Below are 19,508 nucleotides of genomic sequence, written 5' to 3' on the forward strand. Positions count from 1 at the left end.
TTTTATTATCATTTTTCTACAATAAACGAACACAAACATGAAACTTAATTGGGTTAGGTTGGTTCTTTAGCCACATTGGTCCAATGTTTAATCGAACCAATTACTATGCTTTTAAATAATAAATATGTTGAAAAAACACTACAACCGGGTGATGTTCATATTTTTTTCTTTTATTGTATTCTCCAACAAAAATCAAACCAAAGAATTATAAGACTTTTCGAAATATATAAACATAAATTTAAGGCCTAATGGGGAAAAAGAGGAGTTGTTGTCTTTTATTTTGAAATATGTCAAAATCTTCATGATTTACAAATCACTTTATGAAACTTTAAAACCTCTAACAAGTTTGGTTATAATTTTTTTGAATAGAATTATAATTTTTTTTAATAACTAAAGTCTATAAGTATATTAAAAATTTATGACTATATAATATTTTATATGTATTCTTTCGATATATGAAAATATAAATATTATGATATTTTAAAGATATATAGATCTAAATTTGATACGGTGTGAAAAATAAGTATTTCTCATCTTTTGTTTTGAGATATATAAAAACCTTGTATATATACGAATAATACGTGTGGGTTATAAAGACTAAAGGGTTGGTCGTCGTTTGCAGAGGTGGAATAGCCATGGCTGGGTTGGGTTCCTCAAGCTCGGAGATGGATCTCGACCGCCTCAACATCGAGGAGTACCTCACCGTGGAATCGATCCGGGAGTCCCCCAGGAAGCTCCATTTGTATGTATTCTTGGTTTCCCTTCCTTTGTTTCTTGGTTTCATTTTTTCGGATTTTTACGAGCTATAATTCTTGATCGAGCCCTAATTGTATTTTGTTCAGGAGGGACCTTCTCGACATTTCCCCTACGCTTAAAGAAGCTGCCGGTGCCATTGTTGATGTGAGTTCGCCTTTCTCTATCTGTATAGATATATCTAACTCTCTATTTAACATCTGTTGTGTTGATTTGAGTGTTTGTAACGAAAGAGGGATTAACGGGATTTGGTGGTCATCATGAAACTAATTGGTGACGTAATTTTCAAATACCTCTTCTTAGAGCTGGACTTGAGGAATTAGGATCAGATTAGGTTAAAATAACCCTAAAGAGCTGATGTATATTTCAACACTCTATAAATATAGAGCAATTCGTTTGGTTCTTCGGAAGAAAAACTTCTGTTCATTCTTCAAAAATAGCTTTGTGATGCCTCCATAAACATGTAGTTATGGATGGGTAATCATGAAATAATAGTATCGGAAGAAGTATACTCTATCCTTCATCTTCCTGGAGAAAGTGTGTTGTTGGAGCCTTTAGTCTCAGCTTGTTCCGTTTAATGTTTGTTTCCTTTTTTCCCCAAAAATCCTTTTATTTTCTTTGTCTAGTATCATTAGGGAAACTAGACATATAAGATATTGGAAGAGTATAAACTGATGGTGGAAAAGAGTCACCAATCATGCATGATCCTCAAGAGCTAATGCTATCTCTTTCATTCAGTCATCTGAATCTTACAAATTAGGATGTTCTTTGAAGTTCAAATATTCAATATTGAGTGTTGGGTTGCAAGGTTGAGTCTTGATTTCTTTCTTAGGCTAGAGGAGAAAAGAACATTTAGAGACATAGTCGGATAATCTTCTTATGCTATTATATTTAAATTTGGGGCTACCACTTGACTTAGAATAACTTGTTGTTGTCTGATTATACGGCTTGCTTGGTAAAGAAAATTGAGAGCTTGATACCCTGGTTAAACCTAAATGCATACTGAAGTTCTATTGAGAAATTTTACAAGGACAAAATAGCATGTTATTTAAATTTTGTGGATAAAATTTTCCTTTATTGTGACATAATTTCCTCTTTGTTGTCATACATTGTCCACCAAAGGAATTGACATTCACATAGATTTGACTATGCCATTTTTTTATGATGGAGTTTTATTCTTTATACAAAGTTTATTGTTGAGACTTTTCTTTCTCATGATAATAGCTGGATTTATTGACTTAAAATGTATCCTTTATGTAATATTTAACCCATCTTTCCGCTGTGACTTACTTTATGTTCTCTAACAAAATTCATTTTCTGGGGCACAGGACTCCTTCACACGCTGCTTTAAATCAAATCCTCCAGAACCCTGGAATTGGAATGTCTATTTGTTCCCTCTATGGTGCTTGGGAGTAGTTATTAGATATGGGATTCTTTTTCCATTAAGGTGTGAATTACTTTATCTTTTTAAATAGTAGTCAGTGATAGATGTAAATAGTTTATCTAGCTGCTTTAAGAGAATATTTAAATTTAGAACTTGATTTATTTATTTCTTTACTTTATATCTAAATGTATTTGTAACTTACTTGAGAAAGTCTCTTTGTTTTAGATCTTGCTATTCTCTATTGATGTTACAAATAGTGCATAATGGACCACTAATACAAATACATAGTATATATTATAAAAGAGGTGATTAATTTACTATTAACATACCAAATGCCAAATATTCATATAGGTCACACAAGTTTTGTGTACATATAGGTTTATGTAAAGTGGATTAAATATCAAAAAGCAAAATATAACATCATTCACATTGTACCATATTAAAGTATCAAAATATCAGTGTGTGACATGGTCATCTACAGGTCACTGTATCATCTGAAGAAATTGAGAATTATAAAACTAGAACCTATCCGTTTTATGAAAATAATGCAAAAGATGATTGATCAGAATTGACTGATGATGACCAAGATTTGAAAGTTTGGGGTTGGCAGTTGGCAATATGACAAGCATTGGCTGGCCCAGAAAATAGTCTCAGAATCAAAAATAAAAAAAATAATTATAAAATACAAAAAAGAAAGAGATAGCAATAGAAAATAAGATATGGAACTTATGACATGATTTATATTAGGAAATAGTGATCTCATGAGTTCTGGTTTTTATTTTCTATTATATAATATTGTATTATACACATATATGAATTCTACTTGTGTTATCTGTTATTTTTAGAATATTTATATTTTATGTAGCTAATCATGTTATGACTCTATAACATATTATTTTCATTGATTATTACATGTATGAAAAAGATGTAAAAGGGATTATGATAAAATGAAAAGGAAAAACATTTGATATGTCCAAAACTAAACATTTGATGGTTCATTGCCTGCAATCACTTGGACCACTTGAATGCAATCTAAACCTTTATTTACATCTGAATATGATGATAGCAAACCCTATTATGATGATGACTCTATGTTGACAATGTACCTAGATTTAGGATCACTAACTCATTTAGCAATGACAGGTTCTAATTTTTTTTAGTCAAAGCAATGAATAAGCAAAAGAGTGATGGCAGTAAAGATTTTTCAAGTTGTTACTTCTGCTGTGCCAGCAAGAACTTCTGTTGAGAAGGGCCTAATCTTAATATGAAAAAACCAACACAATGAGAAATGCTTTTCATCTTAAACTGACACTATTCAAGGTGCATTAAGTATAACACTTAATTTCTCTAGGTGGTAGGGTTAGTGTAGCATTCAGTATTGTTGCTTTTACCTCATGCAACTTGTTAAATATCTTGCTTTGAATTAATGAATTGCATCTTCTTTGAACAAGGTTTACTTTTCTTGTTCTCTTCTGCTCCTTGAGAGAAATTTTTTTATTATCTCTAAAGACTTTCTATATGTAGCTATTCGAACTTTGAAGTCGTCAATTCTAAAAATTTATGGTGCAATGCATTTATATTGTAATGAATTAGGCCCTCTTCTGCAGCTTTACTTTCAGTTTATTAGGTGATAGATTCTGATATATAAGGAGCTTTTTTGACTCTCTCTTTCTCTACATGTTTGTTGTAGAGTTACAATCTTGGCTGCAGGATGGATAGTATTTTTCTCAGCCTTTTTGCCGGTGCATTTCCTTTTAGGAGATCATAATAAGTTGCGGCAAAAAGTAGAGGTAAATATCTTCTAGTAGTCTATTGTAGTAATTTGGCAATTTGATCTTCTACTGTAGATTTTAATTTTAATTTCTTCTTGTTGATGGTTGGTTTTATTTAATTTCATGACATTGCCTATCATGCCTTGTATGTTTTCAAGATCCATCTTCAAATGCTCCGCAAAGCTAAAAGTTGAATAATTAATTTTGCACTTTCAATTTCATGAGTTTCCAATTAAAGCTCTCTCTTTCTCTTTCAATTATTATCTTCTTGATGGTGTAGTTAAAATGTTCTATAGTAATTGCTTATCTGATATTTTGATATTTGACTTATGCACAATTCTTGCTTGCCTAGTGTGGAAAAGAATGAGCTGGGATCACATAATAAAGTTAATGATTATGACTTTGATACAATTGACAACTCAACTGGCATTTTGCAAGGCAAAATGACCAATTAATTAATTGACAAGATTGTGAGATGAACAAGGGTGACTGCTCAGCTTTTTGAATGAATCATTTGGAAAGTTCTGCAATATAAAAAGTTCATTATTTTCTTCCGTTAAAGTGGTCCTAGTAGGTCTCACTACCATAAACTAATGATTTTCAAGGAGAACATTGGACATGATTGTTCTTGTATTGTTTTTGTTGATGAATAATAGGATGTGTTTCGTAGATGTAGTGAGACTTATAGGTAAGGTCAACATGTTTACGTTCTCATTTTCATTAGTTGTTTTTAGTTGTGTATGATGAGTACACTGATTAAATACGAGGTGGTTAAGATGTAATATGGAACAAGTAGTTAGATATGCGTAAACAACAGAAAAATACCAATGGTACTCGCACAAACGAAAAAAAACTTTAAATTAAAACTTGATGAGAGTAAGTATCAATGATTGCCCTCATTGGACTTGGTACATACCAACACATGGTACACCAATTTGTACCAAAGAATTAAAGAGGAAGAAGAAGGAGGAGGAAGGAATAAGAAGGGAGAAGAGAAAGGAGGATGAAGAGGAGGCAACAGAGGAAGAGGAGGAAAAATAAGGGATTGAAAGGAAGAAGGGGGCAGAGAAAGAAGGAGGACGAAGAGGAAGAAAGAAGAGGAGGCAGTGGAGGAAGAAGAGGAGTAGGAGAAGAAGAGAATGCACGGTGGGTGGCAGCGGACAATAGCAGGAAAGTTCCTTGCTGATTAAGAGGTAGGAGCGCACGATAGGCAGTGGGTGTCGAGGGCTCGTGACTTGTGATTAAGCCATTAAGGTTATAGTTCTTTTTTTTTATATATGGGTTAGACTGGACCAATGAAATGGGTCGATCATTCACCCCCATACTAGTACATGTCGATGGAGTTCCCTAGCAAGCATCATGTAGACATCAAATAGTAAGTACTAGATTGGAGTAACACCATTGACTCTTTAGCTCTTAGTTTTCCCTTGGATGCAAAGGTTGAATTTCATGCCATTTTCATCTTTCTACTATTGGTCTCTCTCAAGTTCTGGTGGTTCACTTTTATTTTCCTTTTTAAGTCTAGGCATTGTTGAAAAAAGTTTATTCTAGCCTAGCCTGGATTTTCCATTGAGTTTGCCAACATCTTGAACTTCATTATAATTTTTTAGTTATTTTCTTTTTTCTAGTTAGGGATTTTCCTGTTATTGCAATGGGGATTTCATATTTGGTTAAGTATTTCAATCCCAATATGAGGACCTTGTACATGCCACCACCCAGAAATATTCAGTGCAATGGTCCAGGTAGTGTATTGGCTATGAAGAATAAACAACATAAGAAAGGCCAAAATAGAGTTAAGGCAATAGATTGGGGACCATATCTAGTTTCCTTCTCTTGCTTCTCCTCAATGTTGCTGCCCTAAAGCTCCCATGTGAGGGAGCTCAAGGCCTGTTCCCTCAATTTTTAACGTGTGACTTTTTGAGCGGTTACATGAGAAGACTTGCAACTTCAGATCTGTTTTGCAGGGGCAGGTCATTTTGATTCAACACGTTTTGGCTTAAATGAGTCAGATCTTGTAAGTGTGCCTAAATGACCAAATTTTAGGGACTCCAACCACTTCAGTTTCCGTGCCATTTAATATAATGTTTAACAATAACAGCCAAGAAATGGTACTCTGATAAAGATGTTTTAATAATCAGATATCAACCTTCAGGCTTGATAAAGGTTCACTGGTTATTTTATTTTATTTTTTAGCTTTATGAGTATAGTGGTCATAGGGATATATTCTAATATCTGTATTGTGCTTTTTTAATTGTATGCAGAGGAAACTGGTTGAGATGATATGCAGTGTGTTTGTTGCCTCATGGACAGGAGTGATCAAATACCATGGTCCTCGTCCCAGCATACGACCTCAACAGGTTCTCGATATTCATACAGATCTTAGATATGATAGCTACTTGATCTTAATTTTCTCTGAGATTAAGAAAAATTCATTTAACAGGTATTTGTTGCCAACCACACTTCTATGATTGACTTCATCATCTTAGAACAAATGACAGCATTTGCTGTTATCATGCAAAAACATCCTGGTTGGGTTGGTAAGAGCCTACATTTATCTAATTATGGATTCCTTAAGTAGATTCTTTCAATTTTCCTTACTGGTTCTCTGATTAACATCAAATGCTTTATTTTATGCTGTAGGATTTATCCAGAAGACCATTTTAGAAAGTGTAGGCTGTATTTGGTTTAACCGTACAGAATCCAAGGACCGTGAAATTGTTGCCAGAAAGTAATAGTTGCCTTCTTTTGATATAAAGTTCGATCTTTCTTTACTGTTTGTAGCCATAGTCTTGATGTCTTTTATCTGGGTTTCTAGGTTAAGAGAACATACACAAGGAGTTGACAAGAATCCTGTTCTGATATTTCCTGAAGGAACTTGTGTAAACAATCATTACACTGTTATGTTCAAGAAGGTCCATACCCAACAATTCCTATTATCATTATGCTTAGATGAATATGATGATTTCTTGCTGAGATACTATTACTGGATTAGTTTAGATATACAACAAGCAAAAGACAAGTTTCCATTTATAATGCAAACATTTATGCCCTTTCATGTTGGATGTTGATGAGTAGCCAAAACACCTATATTCTCTTACAAGCTCAGGTTTGTCATGTTCATTTTCGGTCCCAAAGAAGATAATTATATCTCCTGTGGCAGTATATACACATCACTCTTAAATTATAGTTTCTATTCCAGTATTCACTGTATTTTTCTGTTATATGTGCTGCCTTTAAATTTGTTGTACCCATGATTCCAGAAAGAGGTTCTAAATAGGCTTGATCATGATTTTTGTAACTAAATCATGAACCATCTTGTCAACCAAATTGAACATTTGGCTCAGTAAACTCTTGACCCATAACCGAACCTCTTGGATCGGGTGGTTACACCAGCTAACCAATCTTTGGCGGATGGGGCTTTGAGGGAATGAGGGCAGGGGATTGGATCAAAACAACAAACAAAAACAGAAGAAGAGATAGGACAAACCTACTAACCTAGCTCCATTCTTACCGTCTACTGTCTGATGTCGGGCTGGCATGGTGCCACCATAGTTTACAGTATTGGCTAATTCTGATATGATTCATCTTATTTGTACTTGAATCATTCAAGGCTGATCCAATTTCCATTTAATTTCTTAACCATATAGTTGTATATTATGAGGAAATGACTATAATCATTCTAACCCAATTTGTATTGGTCTCATTTGCTAATTTTAGCCAATTTCACAGTTTTAAAAGAAGAATGAGAAGATGGGAGTAGGAATGAATGGATGAGGGGAAAGTGACATGGAGGAAAAAAGAATTTATGACTATAACTATGAAATAGAAGAGGAGACACTGTCATTATTTGCTTACTACTGTGCCTGTCACATTGGCCAGCTACCATACCATCATGTAAAACAAAAAGAAAAAGGTATAGTAGAGAGGAATGTGCACAAAGAATAGTTCTTTACACTCTGAGTAATCGAAATCTATCCCAAATATTTTTGTTTGTTTGTTTGCAATACCCTACTCTTCAGATAATTGATAGAGAAGATGGGGCTACAATGGGGTGTCTTTGTTGCTAAGTTTTATATCTTCTGAAGGATGTATATTTAGTTATTAATACTAGAATATTTGTTACTATAAGAATATTTTGTAGGATCTCTTGTTACAGGAGATGGAGCTGCAATGTGTCCTATTTTGTACAATATGATTATTATTATTTTGTTGTTAATGAATTATTCTATATTAAATTTCATAGCCATTTCTCAGCCTTGTTTGTATTTTGTATTTCAGTTATAAATTTTTAGATAAGATAGATATAAAAAATTAGGATAAGAATATTTTAGTATATAATGTTTTCATTTTCTCAAATCTTATTTAATATGTTTTTGCAATTTTGTAAAATTTACCAGATTTTTTAAATTGTTAATATTTGCTTCGCTGATTTTGATCCTGCCAAGACAATCTGACGACCCTGCTGATCTCAGTCATGGCCTAGACAATACCAATCTTAATAAACTTTTAGACGATAGATATAAGAAAATAGGATAAGAATATTTTAGTATATAATGTTTTCATTTTCTCAAATCTTATTTAATATGTTTTTACAATCTTGTAAAATTTACCCAATTTCTTTAATTTTTAATATTTGCTTTGCCGTTTTTGATTCTGCCAATACAATCTGATGACCCTGCTAATCTTAGTCACGACCTAGACAATACTAATCTTAATATCTATACCCACCTTTTTTTCCAAGAAAAAAAATATGTATTAATTCAGAAACCTAACACCTACAATACCTTGCTTATCAGAGCACAAAAGGTCTGCTAACTCAGGATGGCAGTCACCTACTGGGAGTTGATCATATTTAGATGCTTTTGCATGTGCAGCCAACCAATGTGCACATCTATTCCCTTCCCTAGATATATGAGCAATTTTTACAGCCTGAAACTTCTCAAAAAGATAATAAGTGTTCCTTACACAGTTGACAAGACACCATGGTGGTGATTCCTCCTTTAGGATCTTGACCAAAGTGACAGTGTCAGTTTCAATCTCCAGCAGTCGGATTCCTTCCTTCAACGCATAAACAACTCCCTCTTGGATTGCCTTCAGCTCATTGTATTGGCAACTTTCACCCTCCATCCATTTTGCAACTTGCCGATAGACAAAAAGCATCACTAGTACACAAAAGAAACCTAATACCTCCAATGTTAGTTCTTTGATTAAATGCATCATCAGTGTTAAGCTTCATACCCATCTTATGAACTATGGCTGCCACCACATCTGCTAGCACTACCACTTATAAGCTTAAGTAGCTTTCTCTTCCAACTTACCCCAGTTTACTAAAGAAGCCCAAGCAAGGAAGTTTGAGTTTAGGTTTGGGAAATGAGTGGAGAAAATTGGGGAAAAAAGATGGGACATGAAAACTTGATACTATAAATATAAAGCAAGATATAATGCATAAAAAATGCAACATATATAATATACAGTTTGATTTCATAAATTTGAAATGAATTGTAAACCATATTTTCAAGATTTTTTCAAACAAGAACCATTTCTCTAGAAGATCCAAACCTCCTACTATGGGTTGCTGCAGTGTAGTTTGATGGTCAGTACTAGAGAGCAAATTCTCCTACTCATGGAATATAAATTTAAATATAACACAAAATTAAAAAGAAGATGTGTATGGAAGCAAGTGAGAAAGAAAACAAACAATAATACAAAATTGGAGAAAACAAAAATATAAAGGAAGAAAGAAAAGAAACAGAAGAGAATGATGATCTGAAATGTGAAAACCTAGTTGTTTTATCCTTTGTGTTTTAACTTTTCAATGTAGTGAAAGCTTCTCTTTTGGTTGGCCCCTTTTGCCTTCTTAAAAAATGGTATTCTTGACCATTTCAAAAATAGCATAACTAGTAAGTGAGGTAAACCTTTTAGGGATTTGGCTTTTTTAAGAAGCTCACAAATTGCATTAGGGCATGCCTCCTAATACCCTTGATGGAGCTGATTTCTCATAGCTGACAGCCTCAGGAAGCCCCATGTCTTACTGCATTATAGCACACTTTTGACAACACTAGGACATATATAATGAATGTATTTTGGCCAGTGGGATTCAGGGTTAGAATTGATCTGTGATTCAGATATTTAGGCATAATGGACTAATTGCAAAATTTGCAAGTGAACAGAAAATTGAGTTTAAACAATTTGCAGTTTCCTTCAATATTAGGACCATATATCTTGAATTTTTCTCGTTGTCCACTATGTACAGCATGGTTCGCCTTACTATCCATATCGGTGTACTGATCGGCTGTTGATATGGTATATACGGAATCATACTGTGTACCAACACATAGTATGGTGGGGGCATACTAACAAACTGGTATGTACCCCCCCCCCCCATACCATTTCTTTGTTGGACCAGTATGTATCGCTCATACTAGGTGATAAGTCATAGTATGGCAAACCTGCATGTGAATCCATTATGCTCCAAGATGGACTTGATTTTACATAATCTTTTCTGTGGATCAATGTGTTTGTTATTTGGATGTGCAACTTAGCAGTTTTAAAGAGAATGGAGGAGCAGTGAGCATTATGTGGATAAGTTGCTGGTGTAGTTATGAATAATCTATTCCATGTATAGTAGAATATTATATTTACTGTCATCAGAACTTCGGTAGTCATTTTATTCAGTAAGAGATATACTACTTGATATTTAAGATTAAATCAGTTTTAGAATGTTGGCTTTCCAAACCAACTGATAAGCTCTTTAGAAAGGTAGTCAATGTTGCAATGTTAGATTGTGTTGGTAAACCATAGTCTGGAACAACAGTGTTCACTAATTAAGCATAACCATTCCTTAGCATTTGAGTGTTCTTTTCAGTTTATCTGAGCAACATCTGTTTACTGGTAGCTTCAATATGGATGCCACATTGATGTAATCTACTGATTTGTTGTGCCAAGCATACGTTTCTTTTTTAATCTTCATCTTACAGACAATCTTATTTATGAATTTAATTTTAGAGATGCTCACCTTTCTTTGTAATATATGCAGGGTGCTTTTGAACTTGGTTGTGCTGTTTGCCCTGTAGCAATCAAGTACAACAAGATTTTTGTGGATGCTTTCTGGAACAGTAAAAAGTAAGTACCTTACTGGTGACAACACTTAGATGAGGCATCACATGTTTGAAAATCATGGATGGCACCAAGCATTGGTTGTTTCAGTCGTTGTTGAAATAGAAACACTAAAGTATGTGAAATGATAATATAGAAATTAAGTTGCAAATGTTAAGCATTAGTTTGCAACAATCTCTAATGAGTTAGGACCTAGGTGTGACCTCATTAGCTTTTTTATTGAACCAAGAACTTTGCATTCACTAAAGCGAAAGAATGCATGATATTGTAGGATAGACCATGTCTACATCATCAAACTATGTCTTGGACCTTATTTGTAAACTAATAATAACTAATTTACTTGAAAGTTTAGTTTGTCAGGAATAAAATAAATTTTCTATTTTCAGACATCCAATCAAGATTTTAGCACAGTGAAAGAATAGTTCATTATCACATCATGAGATTTGGTTCTGATTGTCAGTAAAAAGAAAGCAATACATGGCACTACAATGTATCAACATATTTCAGCCTATTTCCATGATTGAAGACAATGCATGAAAACTTCAACAAAGTAGAAAGAAGTATAAATAATTTCCACCTTTCTCAAAAATCCCAAAAGAGATGACTTTATGGTTGAGATTCCTTGTTTTCTTGAATGTCTTAGCACATATATTAACTCATGTAAGTGTGGCTAATGGAGAATTCCTGAACTTCATTATTCTTTTGCATGGGCTTACTGGCCCAACTGAATGCATTTCATTGGAGCAAAATTTTATCATATTACCAATGAAATACTGGACTGAGTGATTTGATAATATAGTTGCTGGTCTCTGTTTATGGGCCATTATCACGTGGATAATATAACTCTCTCGCCTGTGCATAATGTTCATCTCTTTTAGGTTTAAATCAACTCAAAATAAGCCCTAAAACTATAATTCTTGCTCACAGCTATGGTGGATGACATGATTTCAATTCTCTAAGTTGACTTTGGATAACTTTTTTTGGTTGGTGATATATGGTCAAAATAAATGTGAAGGTGGACCTTTATCAAATTTACATTGGAATATTCACTACTTTTTTGACTTGATGTATTGACAAACACCTGCATATTTCCAGAGTACAATGGACCAGGATGTCTCCTGAAATTTACATGCTTCCTTGACACTTAATAGGTGGCGGTCTAACGATAGTTCATGCAGTGTGTATGAATTGGTGCGTGCAAGGTAGTGGTGAGAATTATTCTTAAACTTGTAATTGGGAATATCATATCACTTTCGGAACTGACTTATTTAGTTGATATGATAATTGGAAGGAGAATAACATAATTTGTGCTAAAGGAACAAAATGGGTTAATAAAAATATATTTGATTTAATTGTCCCATTGTGAATTTTGAACATAACAAAAAACAAACATTTTAGAAGTTTTTGATAAATTTAGAAGAATATAATCTAGTGGTTAAAAACACTGACTATAGAATAATATTGATAAGAACTAATATGAGAGGGGATGCATAATAATTAATATTATAATTTTATATGTTTCTCAAGTCAGATTAGCTATACAAATAAAATGAAAGTTTATGAAGATGTGACTGGAAGAGCTTTTTAGCAAAAATATTTTTAGTAGAAGATTAGGATAATGGCATAACTAAAAATGTACTGAGTTAAGAGAATAGTGGGAGATTATGGATGGGAAAAGGAATGACAGAAGAGATATGACTCTAGGTTTATCATATCTCATGGCCTTGCAATTGCCAATATACTCTTATGGGAAATAAATGAGCATCTAATATTGTATAAAAACAGTGAAAATTTATCGAACTCAAACTCCACTTTCATTTGCAGACCCACTTGCATGATACAAATCCTTATCTTGAAACTGCTTATGCTGCTTCCTTTGGCACTGCTGACTTCCTTTCAACAGCTATTGTACTAACCCATAAGAACACTTTACTTGCTAACACCATGAACACAGGACTTACTTCTGACTTATACTATTTAAGCTAATGCACAACATTTCCTTCAAAGAACTCGAATAAGCATAAGCGAGTTCCCTCTCCCTATGCCAACAAAGACAAATGAAACTCATTCACTTGAAGACCCGCTCGTTGCCAATACGAATGAAACTCAAACAGAACCACTTGCAGCACTTGCAGCTTCTCTTGTTGAATCCTGAGTTGAATTGCCTGGAATGCAGGATTTTGCACAGAGCTCAATTGAAATGGAACTGACCCTTAAGCGCAACTATATTACTTCTCAGTCAAGTATCAAGTCTCCTATCAAGTGTAACATTGAAAGAAGCTCCTTAAGTATCTTTTCTTGGTCTTATATCCATAGAAGCAGTTGATGCTATAATTGGTGCTTGCTGTCATCCCGTTACTCTATGCTGTCCCTGCTATAATTGGTGTTTGGAGCTTGCTAACTAGCAAGGGTGAATTCAGACCTCGCTGAAGAATGGAATAGAGTTAAGACACACATAGCTTCCCTTTTGTCTCTGGTCAACTTTCATTGAATTCTTAGTGAGGGTTTACTTCACACTTTCCCCACTTATGTGTAGCTCTACGTCGTAGCTCTGTTAGTGAAAGAACCTTCAAGGGAACTATCAAGCTCAAGCGGGTTTGTTGTAGAAAGCAAGGTTTGACGTATCAAAGCATACTGCTTAGTATGAGTGGTACGTACTGGTCCGATAGAGGATTGGTATGGGTGGTACATCGGTGCACCTTAATATACTATGTGTTGGTATGTTCAGTACAATTCAGTACAACTTGGTATGTATTATACCGATAGCTGATCGGTACACTGGTACAAACCAGTAATGCAAACCATGGTAGAAAGAAGCCTTGACAAGTGGATCTACTTTCCCAACATGCCTAAGGACCAAATTACCCTAAGACTCCAATAAGTTGTTTGTAAGTTAATGGACCTTTCTGTTGCTAGCAGTAAACATAGACTTCCATGACAAACTTGCAAAGTATTGCCAAAATAAGTGTGAGTATATGACTAGATTGATAGTGTTGGATTGGCTGCATAGTTATGCTTTACTATTTTCTACTACTTTCACAGGTTTTCTATTTGCTGTCGTAAGGTAGTTTGATGGAATTGAGAACTTATGAAGCATCAAAGTTTCATCTTGAAACTATTAAAGTTGACAAATCAAACAAATTATAACTATCACAAACCTGATTGCTATCTTAGCATCTGCAGTCATTAATTTGATCGTCCTAATAACTGGTTAGAAGTTAACACCATATGGGGGTTGCTTACAGGCTGGTAGATGAATTGCTGGTATTACCTCTGATAGACAGTGGGAATTTATAATCCATGATCACGTGGTAATGAGACTCAAGAGGGTTCAGGAAGTCTTTTAAATTTTTCTTGTGAGCACATAGTTGTTTTGTCAATAAGTATACAATTGGAAATCCTAGCTGATCCTTTGTCGAATTGTCCATTCATCTTATTTTAAATTGATATTTAATGTATAGTAAGGAAACATGACCAATACTGCTCTAGATTATCCGACTGAGATATCGACCAGATTGGAGTTGACCTATTTTTCAAGCCTAGAACTGCAGATGAAATATCAAATTATATAATTTCAGGCCTATTGAACTTGAGATTAATATAAATCATCATATTTACAAATAATTAAATTCTCAAATTGCATTTAACAATAAATTGTTTGTTGACAATCTTTGAGGGAATTCTTCAGACCTGATCATTGATTAATCACTTTTAAGTTTCAAATTGGTCCATTTACCTGCTCTTGAAAACTATAGTAAGAGTTTTAGTGGTGAGTTAAGAATCACAGCTGAACAATCAAACCTGTTTTATAGCAATAGAAACATGCATGATGCAACTATGACACATTATAGTTTTCTGAAGACCAAACCTGTTCATTCCATAGCTTCCTGAATATTGATTTGGATGTGGAAAGTAGAAGAATACGCCCATTGGAATATTCATGATTGCAACTAATGTACTTGCCATTGCATATCAATGCCAGTATTTTTTTTTTAATTGGAAGAAAATTTTCATGATGCTCATATGTGGATTTGAACCTCAGACCTATCACTTGTGGAACACAGATGCATTAACCAATCGGATATCTCAAAAAAGACCATCAATGACAGTATTTAGTGATTTTCATTATACATTGTTTTTCATTGCTGTTATAACCAGCTTTGCTGGAAGTACTTTCTCAGTAATAACCCAATTACATAAGTCACCTACATGAGGACTTTGAGGTAGATAAGACAAGTACACAAAAATAATTTGGTATTTTATGTTTTATAGATTTTGGAATTTTGAGGTAGGATTTAGTGTGATTATGCATATTGACAGACTATTGTTTGACTGCCTCCTTTCCTATGCTCTCCTCATCTTCTCATTTCATCATCTTTAATTTTAATTTTCTACTTTCTTTGCCTGTTGGTGCTAAATTATGAATCCTAAATTATTCTCTCATTTAAACTCATTTGATAGTCACAGCCAGCAGGAAGACTTTATGCATCATAAGTTGGTCTCCATAGTGTTTTGTGGCCCTGACATAAGTTGAGCACCATAATATGATATTATAAAATGATTGCTCTTAGTAATCATATATAATGTTAATTGATCCCCATCAAGGATCCAGAACAATAATATAATTTTTCTTCTTCTTTGCAAATCTTTTAGCTGCACATATATTTGTGTAGAATAGGAGTTGTTTCCAATTGATCATCTTAAGCTGGAAGAAGAACCACATTAGTAAGATATGTTTCTAGTCGGACACAGGTATTTACAAGGCAATCTTTCTTTAAAATTAATATTTCCTGGGAGATGATGGAAGCACATGTTGATCAACTTTTTCTTCTCATTAAAATTTTAGTGTTAAAGAGAATTATGGTCAGTTTGATAGTATTATAAGGCCCATGATGATTTTGTCAGCTAATATTTTTCACATGCATTCTCTCTTTTTGACAATTAGAGGTCACAGATGACTATTGGCTTTTAAGTCATGAAAGTCATTGCATACTTCATCTGTATCTGCAGTACCTCATTGCTATCTTACTGTTGTTTGGCAGACAATCTTTTACAATGCACTTAGTACAGCTTATGACATCATGGGCTGTAGTTTGTGATGTATGGTACCTGGAACCTCAGTATATAAGATCTGGAGAGACACCTATTGAGTTTGCTGAAAGGTAAAATTGCTATGATGCTTCACAATATACCCCGTTGTTAGCAGATAATAGTTTGCTCTGATAGCTCTGTCTTCTATATGGTCATGCCATGTAGGGTTCGAGACATGATCTCTGTTCGGGCTGGTCTTAAAAAGGTCCCTTGGGATGGTTATTTGAAATACTTCCGCCCCAGTCCCAAGCTTATAGAACGGAAGTATGCAATATGTTGATGTCTTCAGTTTCTTTCCATGCATTTGATTCTGTGTAAACTGTCTTGATGCGTATAACATGCTGCATTTCCTAATGTTTAGATGATCATGCTTTCACTTTATCAGATGTAGTTTCTACTTTCTACTGTACTGTCCTTTAGTTATCATATTGAGTCAAATATTGAAATGAAGGTTTCTGCTATTGGGGTAGGATTGAACATATAAAATGTAACTTTAGCAATATCAAGAGTCAAAGGTACAAGTGAACTAAATGGATGAAATTTTGAAAGGTAAAGGTAATCTATATTTTGGATCTATTGTTCAACATGGGAAGGCGATTGAACATATTTTTAAAATATAATTAAAGTCGGAGGTTGAAGTGGAAAGAATCTTTTCTAGTATAGTAGTATTACTCCAGGTTTGACATTTCGATTACCAGACATAATCATTCATGGTCAGATCAATACAAGTCCACTCTATGCCGATGTCCTGGTACATGATACGCCAGTACATATTATGGTACAAGCAGGGCGGAGAGAGGGAGGAGGAGAGTAGAAGAAGAAGAAATGAGAACAAGAGGCATATAAGAAGAGAAGGGGAGGAGTAGGTGACAGCAGAGGAGAAGAATGCCATGTGGATTGGTGGACTATCGGCACTAGGTAGCATGACGAAGGTGACAGAGGAGTCAATTTGGGGTATCAATGCTCCTATTAAAAAGAAACTAAAAAAAGAATCAAGTTTATCGATCTCTCCTAGACAGACTATAAGGCTGCTACTGATCTACAGGGGCAATTCACCTTTCACATCCGACTATAAATACTAGTGGGTGTAATCTGGAAAAATAGAGTTCCTTGGTATTATTGTACTTGATTGAAAAAAAAAAAGATTATAAGATGACTTAAAGGCTAAGGACACTTGATGGATTAGAATGTCTATCAATTAGAAAATAGTATTTCTAAAAATGTTTGATATTGCTTAGATGAAAATGTTAAAATGAATGGGGTTATTGGTAAAATATATCAATAAGAAAAGCCTGTATCTATCAACATATATGATTACTGTTAATTGAGTATAAAACAAGAAAAATTGTTTATGGTGGCCACAGAGGAGCCTAGTTACAAGGTTTGCAATTTCGTTTAGCAGGCCTGTGGTGGTCTATGATTAGACCAGTATGCATTCCGTCCATTCCCCATGTGACAGGGAGGGAGAGGTGGGAAGGAAGAAGGAAGAGAAAGATGAAGGAAGAGGATGAGGCCATGGTGGAGGTAATTTAGCAGGTGGCAGGGACAACTTGCAAGGAGAGGACGCGCATGTGCGATGTAGCCATAGTGTAGGGTTAAAAGAACAAAAAGACTATATACATATAGTGAATTGGACAGAACCACCTCGTCTGGGTTGGTCTGGGTTGGTCTACGTATCAGTTGGTGGTCGAGCCGCTAAAAATTGGCTGAACCATCCTGAACCAATCAGCTTGGCAACCCATGCCTAGTAATGCTAGGTGACTCAATTTCATTTATCTGGTAATTTGATGAACAATACCACTAACAATGGAGCATAGTGGTGGGAAAAAAAATCCATGTAGCAGATCCCAAGCAATTGGGATTTTGGCTTAAAGTTGTTGTTACATGTAAAACTAATGGTGTGGTCTTTACAGATTGAGTCTCTGGCTGAGCAAAGCATAAAAGTATAACTAGCTGTATGTTAAGAAGAAACTGACAATTTATATAAAATAAATAAATTCATGTATATATACTATGGTGCTACCAATGAATCAGTCATTTTAAGGAAATAATTCTAGCCTAAACTCATGTTGGAGCAATGCCCCCAAAAATAACTGTAGAAATAACCACAGTAAGAGGTCACAGTTAGCCATGTATGGCAGAATGCATATGCAGCATGTGGGCATATAATGTTTTGCCTTCAGTGTATATTGTAAGATTAAGAACAATGTGTTTAAGAATCAAATCAGAAGTATATGAATGAAGTTTAGATTATACAAGGGTAGTAGTAACTATGCTCAGTTGGAGATTCCTTCTAATTAAAGCATGAAATTTCCACTAGTTTTATGCACATCAAATTCTCCACTGGGAAGTTGGTAAACCATCGAGAGGCATGCTTTGTGATTACAAAGACTAGGAAACTAATGCTCAGTTAGGAAGAAGAAAGTAGCATCCGAAGCTGAATATTTCATCTGTGCAATAATGCTTATGTAGTTGTAGTTGTTGGCCTGACATTATACACTTCCAGTCATATTGGTCATATGATTGCATTTGCATATGTTGCCACATGAACCACATTGAGTACACTTGCTGGTTAATCTATAAATGATGTGCTATTCATAGATCAAAATATTTTGGAGCTTTTCGCTGCGTGACTCTTGTAGAAATGAGAAGTGGATAGAAATTTAAAAAAGTGCAGATGGGTGCACTCTTGTTTGAGACTTATGGTACCTTCATTCTTAATTGTTATTTTCCTCTTTCTGAAAATTACTATACGCTTAATTTTCAGGCAACAAATCTTTGCAGAGTCAGTCTTGCAGCGATTGGAGGAAAAATGAAAAGCTTTCTTTGTTTCTCTCCGAGCTTCTATATTGAGGCTTTCTTCTCTGGTAGATTTCAAATTTCATCAGATACAAGCAAGTAGTATCTTTGAATGGAGCTTATTTGAGAGGGCCGGAATTTAGTATTCTGAATAATATAAAAGGGAATCATGACCTTGTGATAGCCGCTGTTATTGGTTGGTATGATTTAGGGAATCATCCATCAGTTTTGTTTTAAATCTGGGTTTGCAGGAGTCCTATTGCCTTCGGAGTCTTTGCTTCAATTTTCAAGTCAAAAATCTGATGCCAGGTTGTGTAAATCTGAGTTCCTTTAAAGTCTGTGCTGAACTGATCCGCTTGTAAATTGTTCAGACTCCTACATTACAAACTTGGTTGACAGAGCTCATATATTTGGCTTGGCAGATCAGAGGCGACTTCTCTGAAACTTAAGGAGCAACTCATTCAAGTTGGTTGATTTGGTTCAGAAAGAAGGAAAGAAAAGAAAAAATGTGCTGTGTGGTAATATGCACAAGAAAAATCCATACTGGGAGTTACGTGATCTCCAATCTTTCATGCGGCGGGGGGCCCCTGACG

General features: G+C 34.5%; 1 protein-coding gene across 3 annotated transcripts; it reads left to right on the plus strand.

Moving 5' to 3' along the window:
• Window positions 1-591: 591 nt before the first annotated feature.
• On the plus strand, window positions 592-19,320 carry LOC135674363 (glycerol-3-phosphate acyltransferase 9-like). 3 transcript variants are annotated; one of them, XM_065184141.1, is made up of 12 exons: window positions 592-742; window positions 843-900; window positions 2,082-2,200; window positions 3,828-3,927; window positions 6,171-6,266; window positions 6,350-6,446; window positions 6,550-6,637; window positions 6,725-6,821; window positions 10,946-11,031; window positions 16,068-16,187; window positions 16,282-16,380; window positions 18,884-19,320. In XM_065184141.1, exons 1-12 carry the CDS (start codon window positions 636-638, stop codon window positions 18,930-18,932), a joined length of 1,116 nt encoding a protein of 371 aa, XP_065040213.1. In that variant the 5' UTR covers window positions 592-635; the 3' UTR covers window positions 18,933-19,320. The 3 variants fall into 3 exon arrangements, with proteins under 3 accessions (XP_065040213.1, XP_065040214.1, XP_065040215.1); XM_065184142.1 differs by lacking the exon at window positions 16,282-16,380 and having other exon boundaries at window positions 18,884-19,098; XM_065184143.1 differs by lacking the exons at window positions 16,068-16,187; window positions 16,282-16,380; window positions 18,884-19,320 and adding an exon at window positions 12,121-12,228.
• Window positions 19,321-19,508: the final 188 nt, after the last annotated feature.

The sequence above is a fragment of the Musa acuminata genome, chromosome BXJ1-5 (genome assembly GCF_036884655.1).
Source record: "Musa acuminata AAA Group cultivar baxijiao chromosome BXJ1-5, Cavendish_Baxijiao_AAA, whole genome shotgun sequence".
NCBI classification, from domain to species: Eukaryota; Viridiplantae; Streptophyta; class Magnoliopsida; order Zingiberales; family Musaceae; genus Musa; species Musa acuminata.

What these genes read in the sequence shown, in the direction of transcription:
- LOC135674363 (XM_065184141.1), top strand. Translation starts at nt 636, where the DNA reads ATGGCTGGGTTGGGTTCCTCAAGCTCGGAGATGGATCTCGACCGCCTC. An exon ending in GGGATTCTTTTTCCATTAAG is followed by an intron (nt 2,201 to 3,827) that starts GTGTGAATTACT and finishes TGTTTGTTGTAG; the next exon opens with AGTTACAATCTTGGCTGCAG. An exon ending in AAAACATCCTGGTTGGGTTG is followed by an intron (nt 6,447 to 6,549) that starts GTAAGAGCCTAC and finishes TTTATGCTGTAG; the next exon opens with GATTTATCCAGAAGACCATT.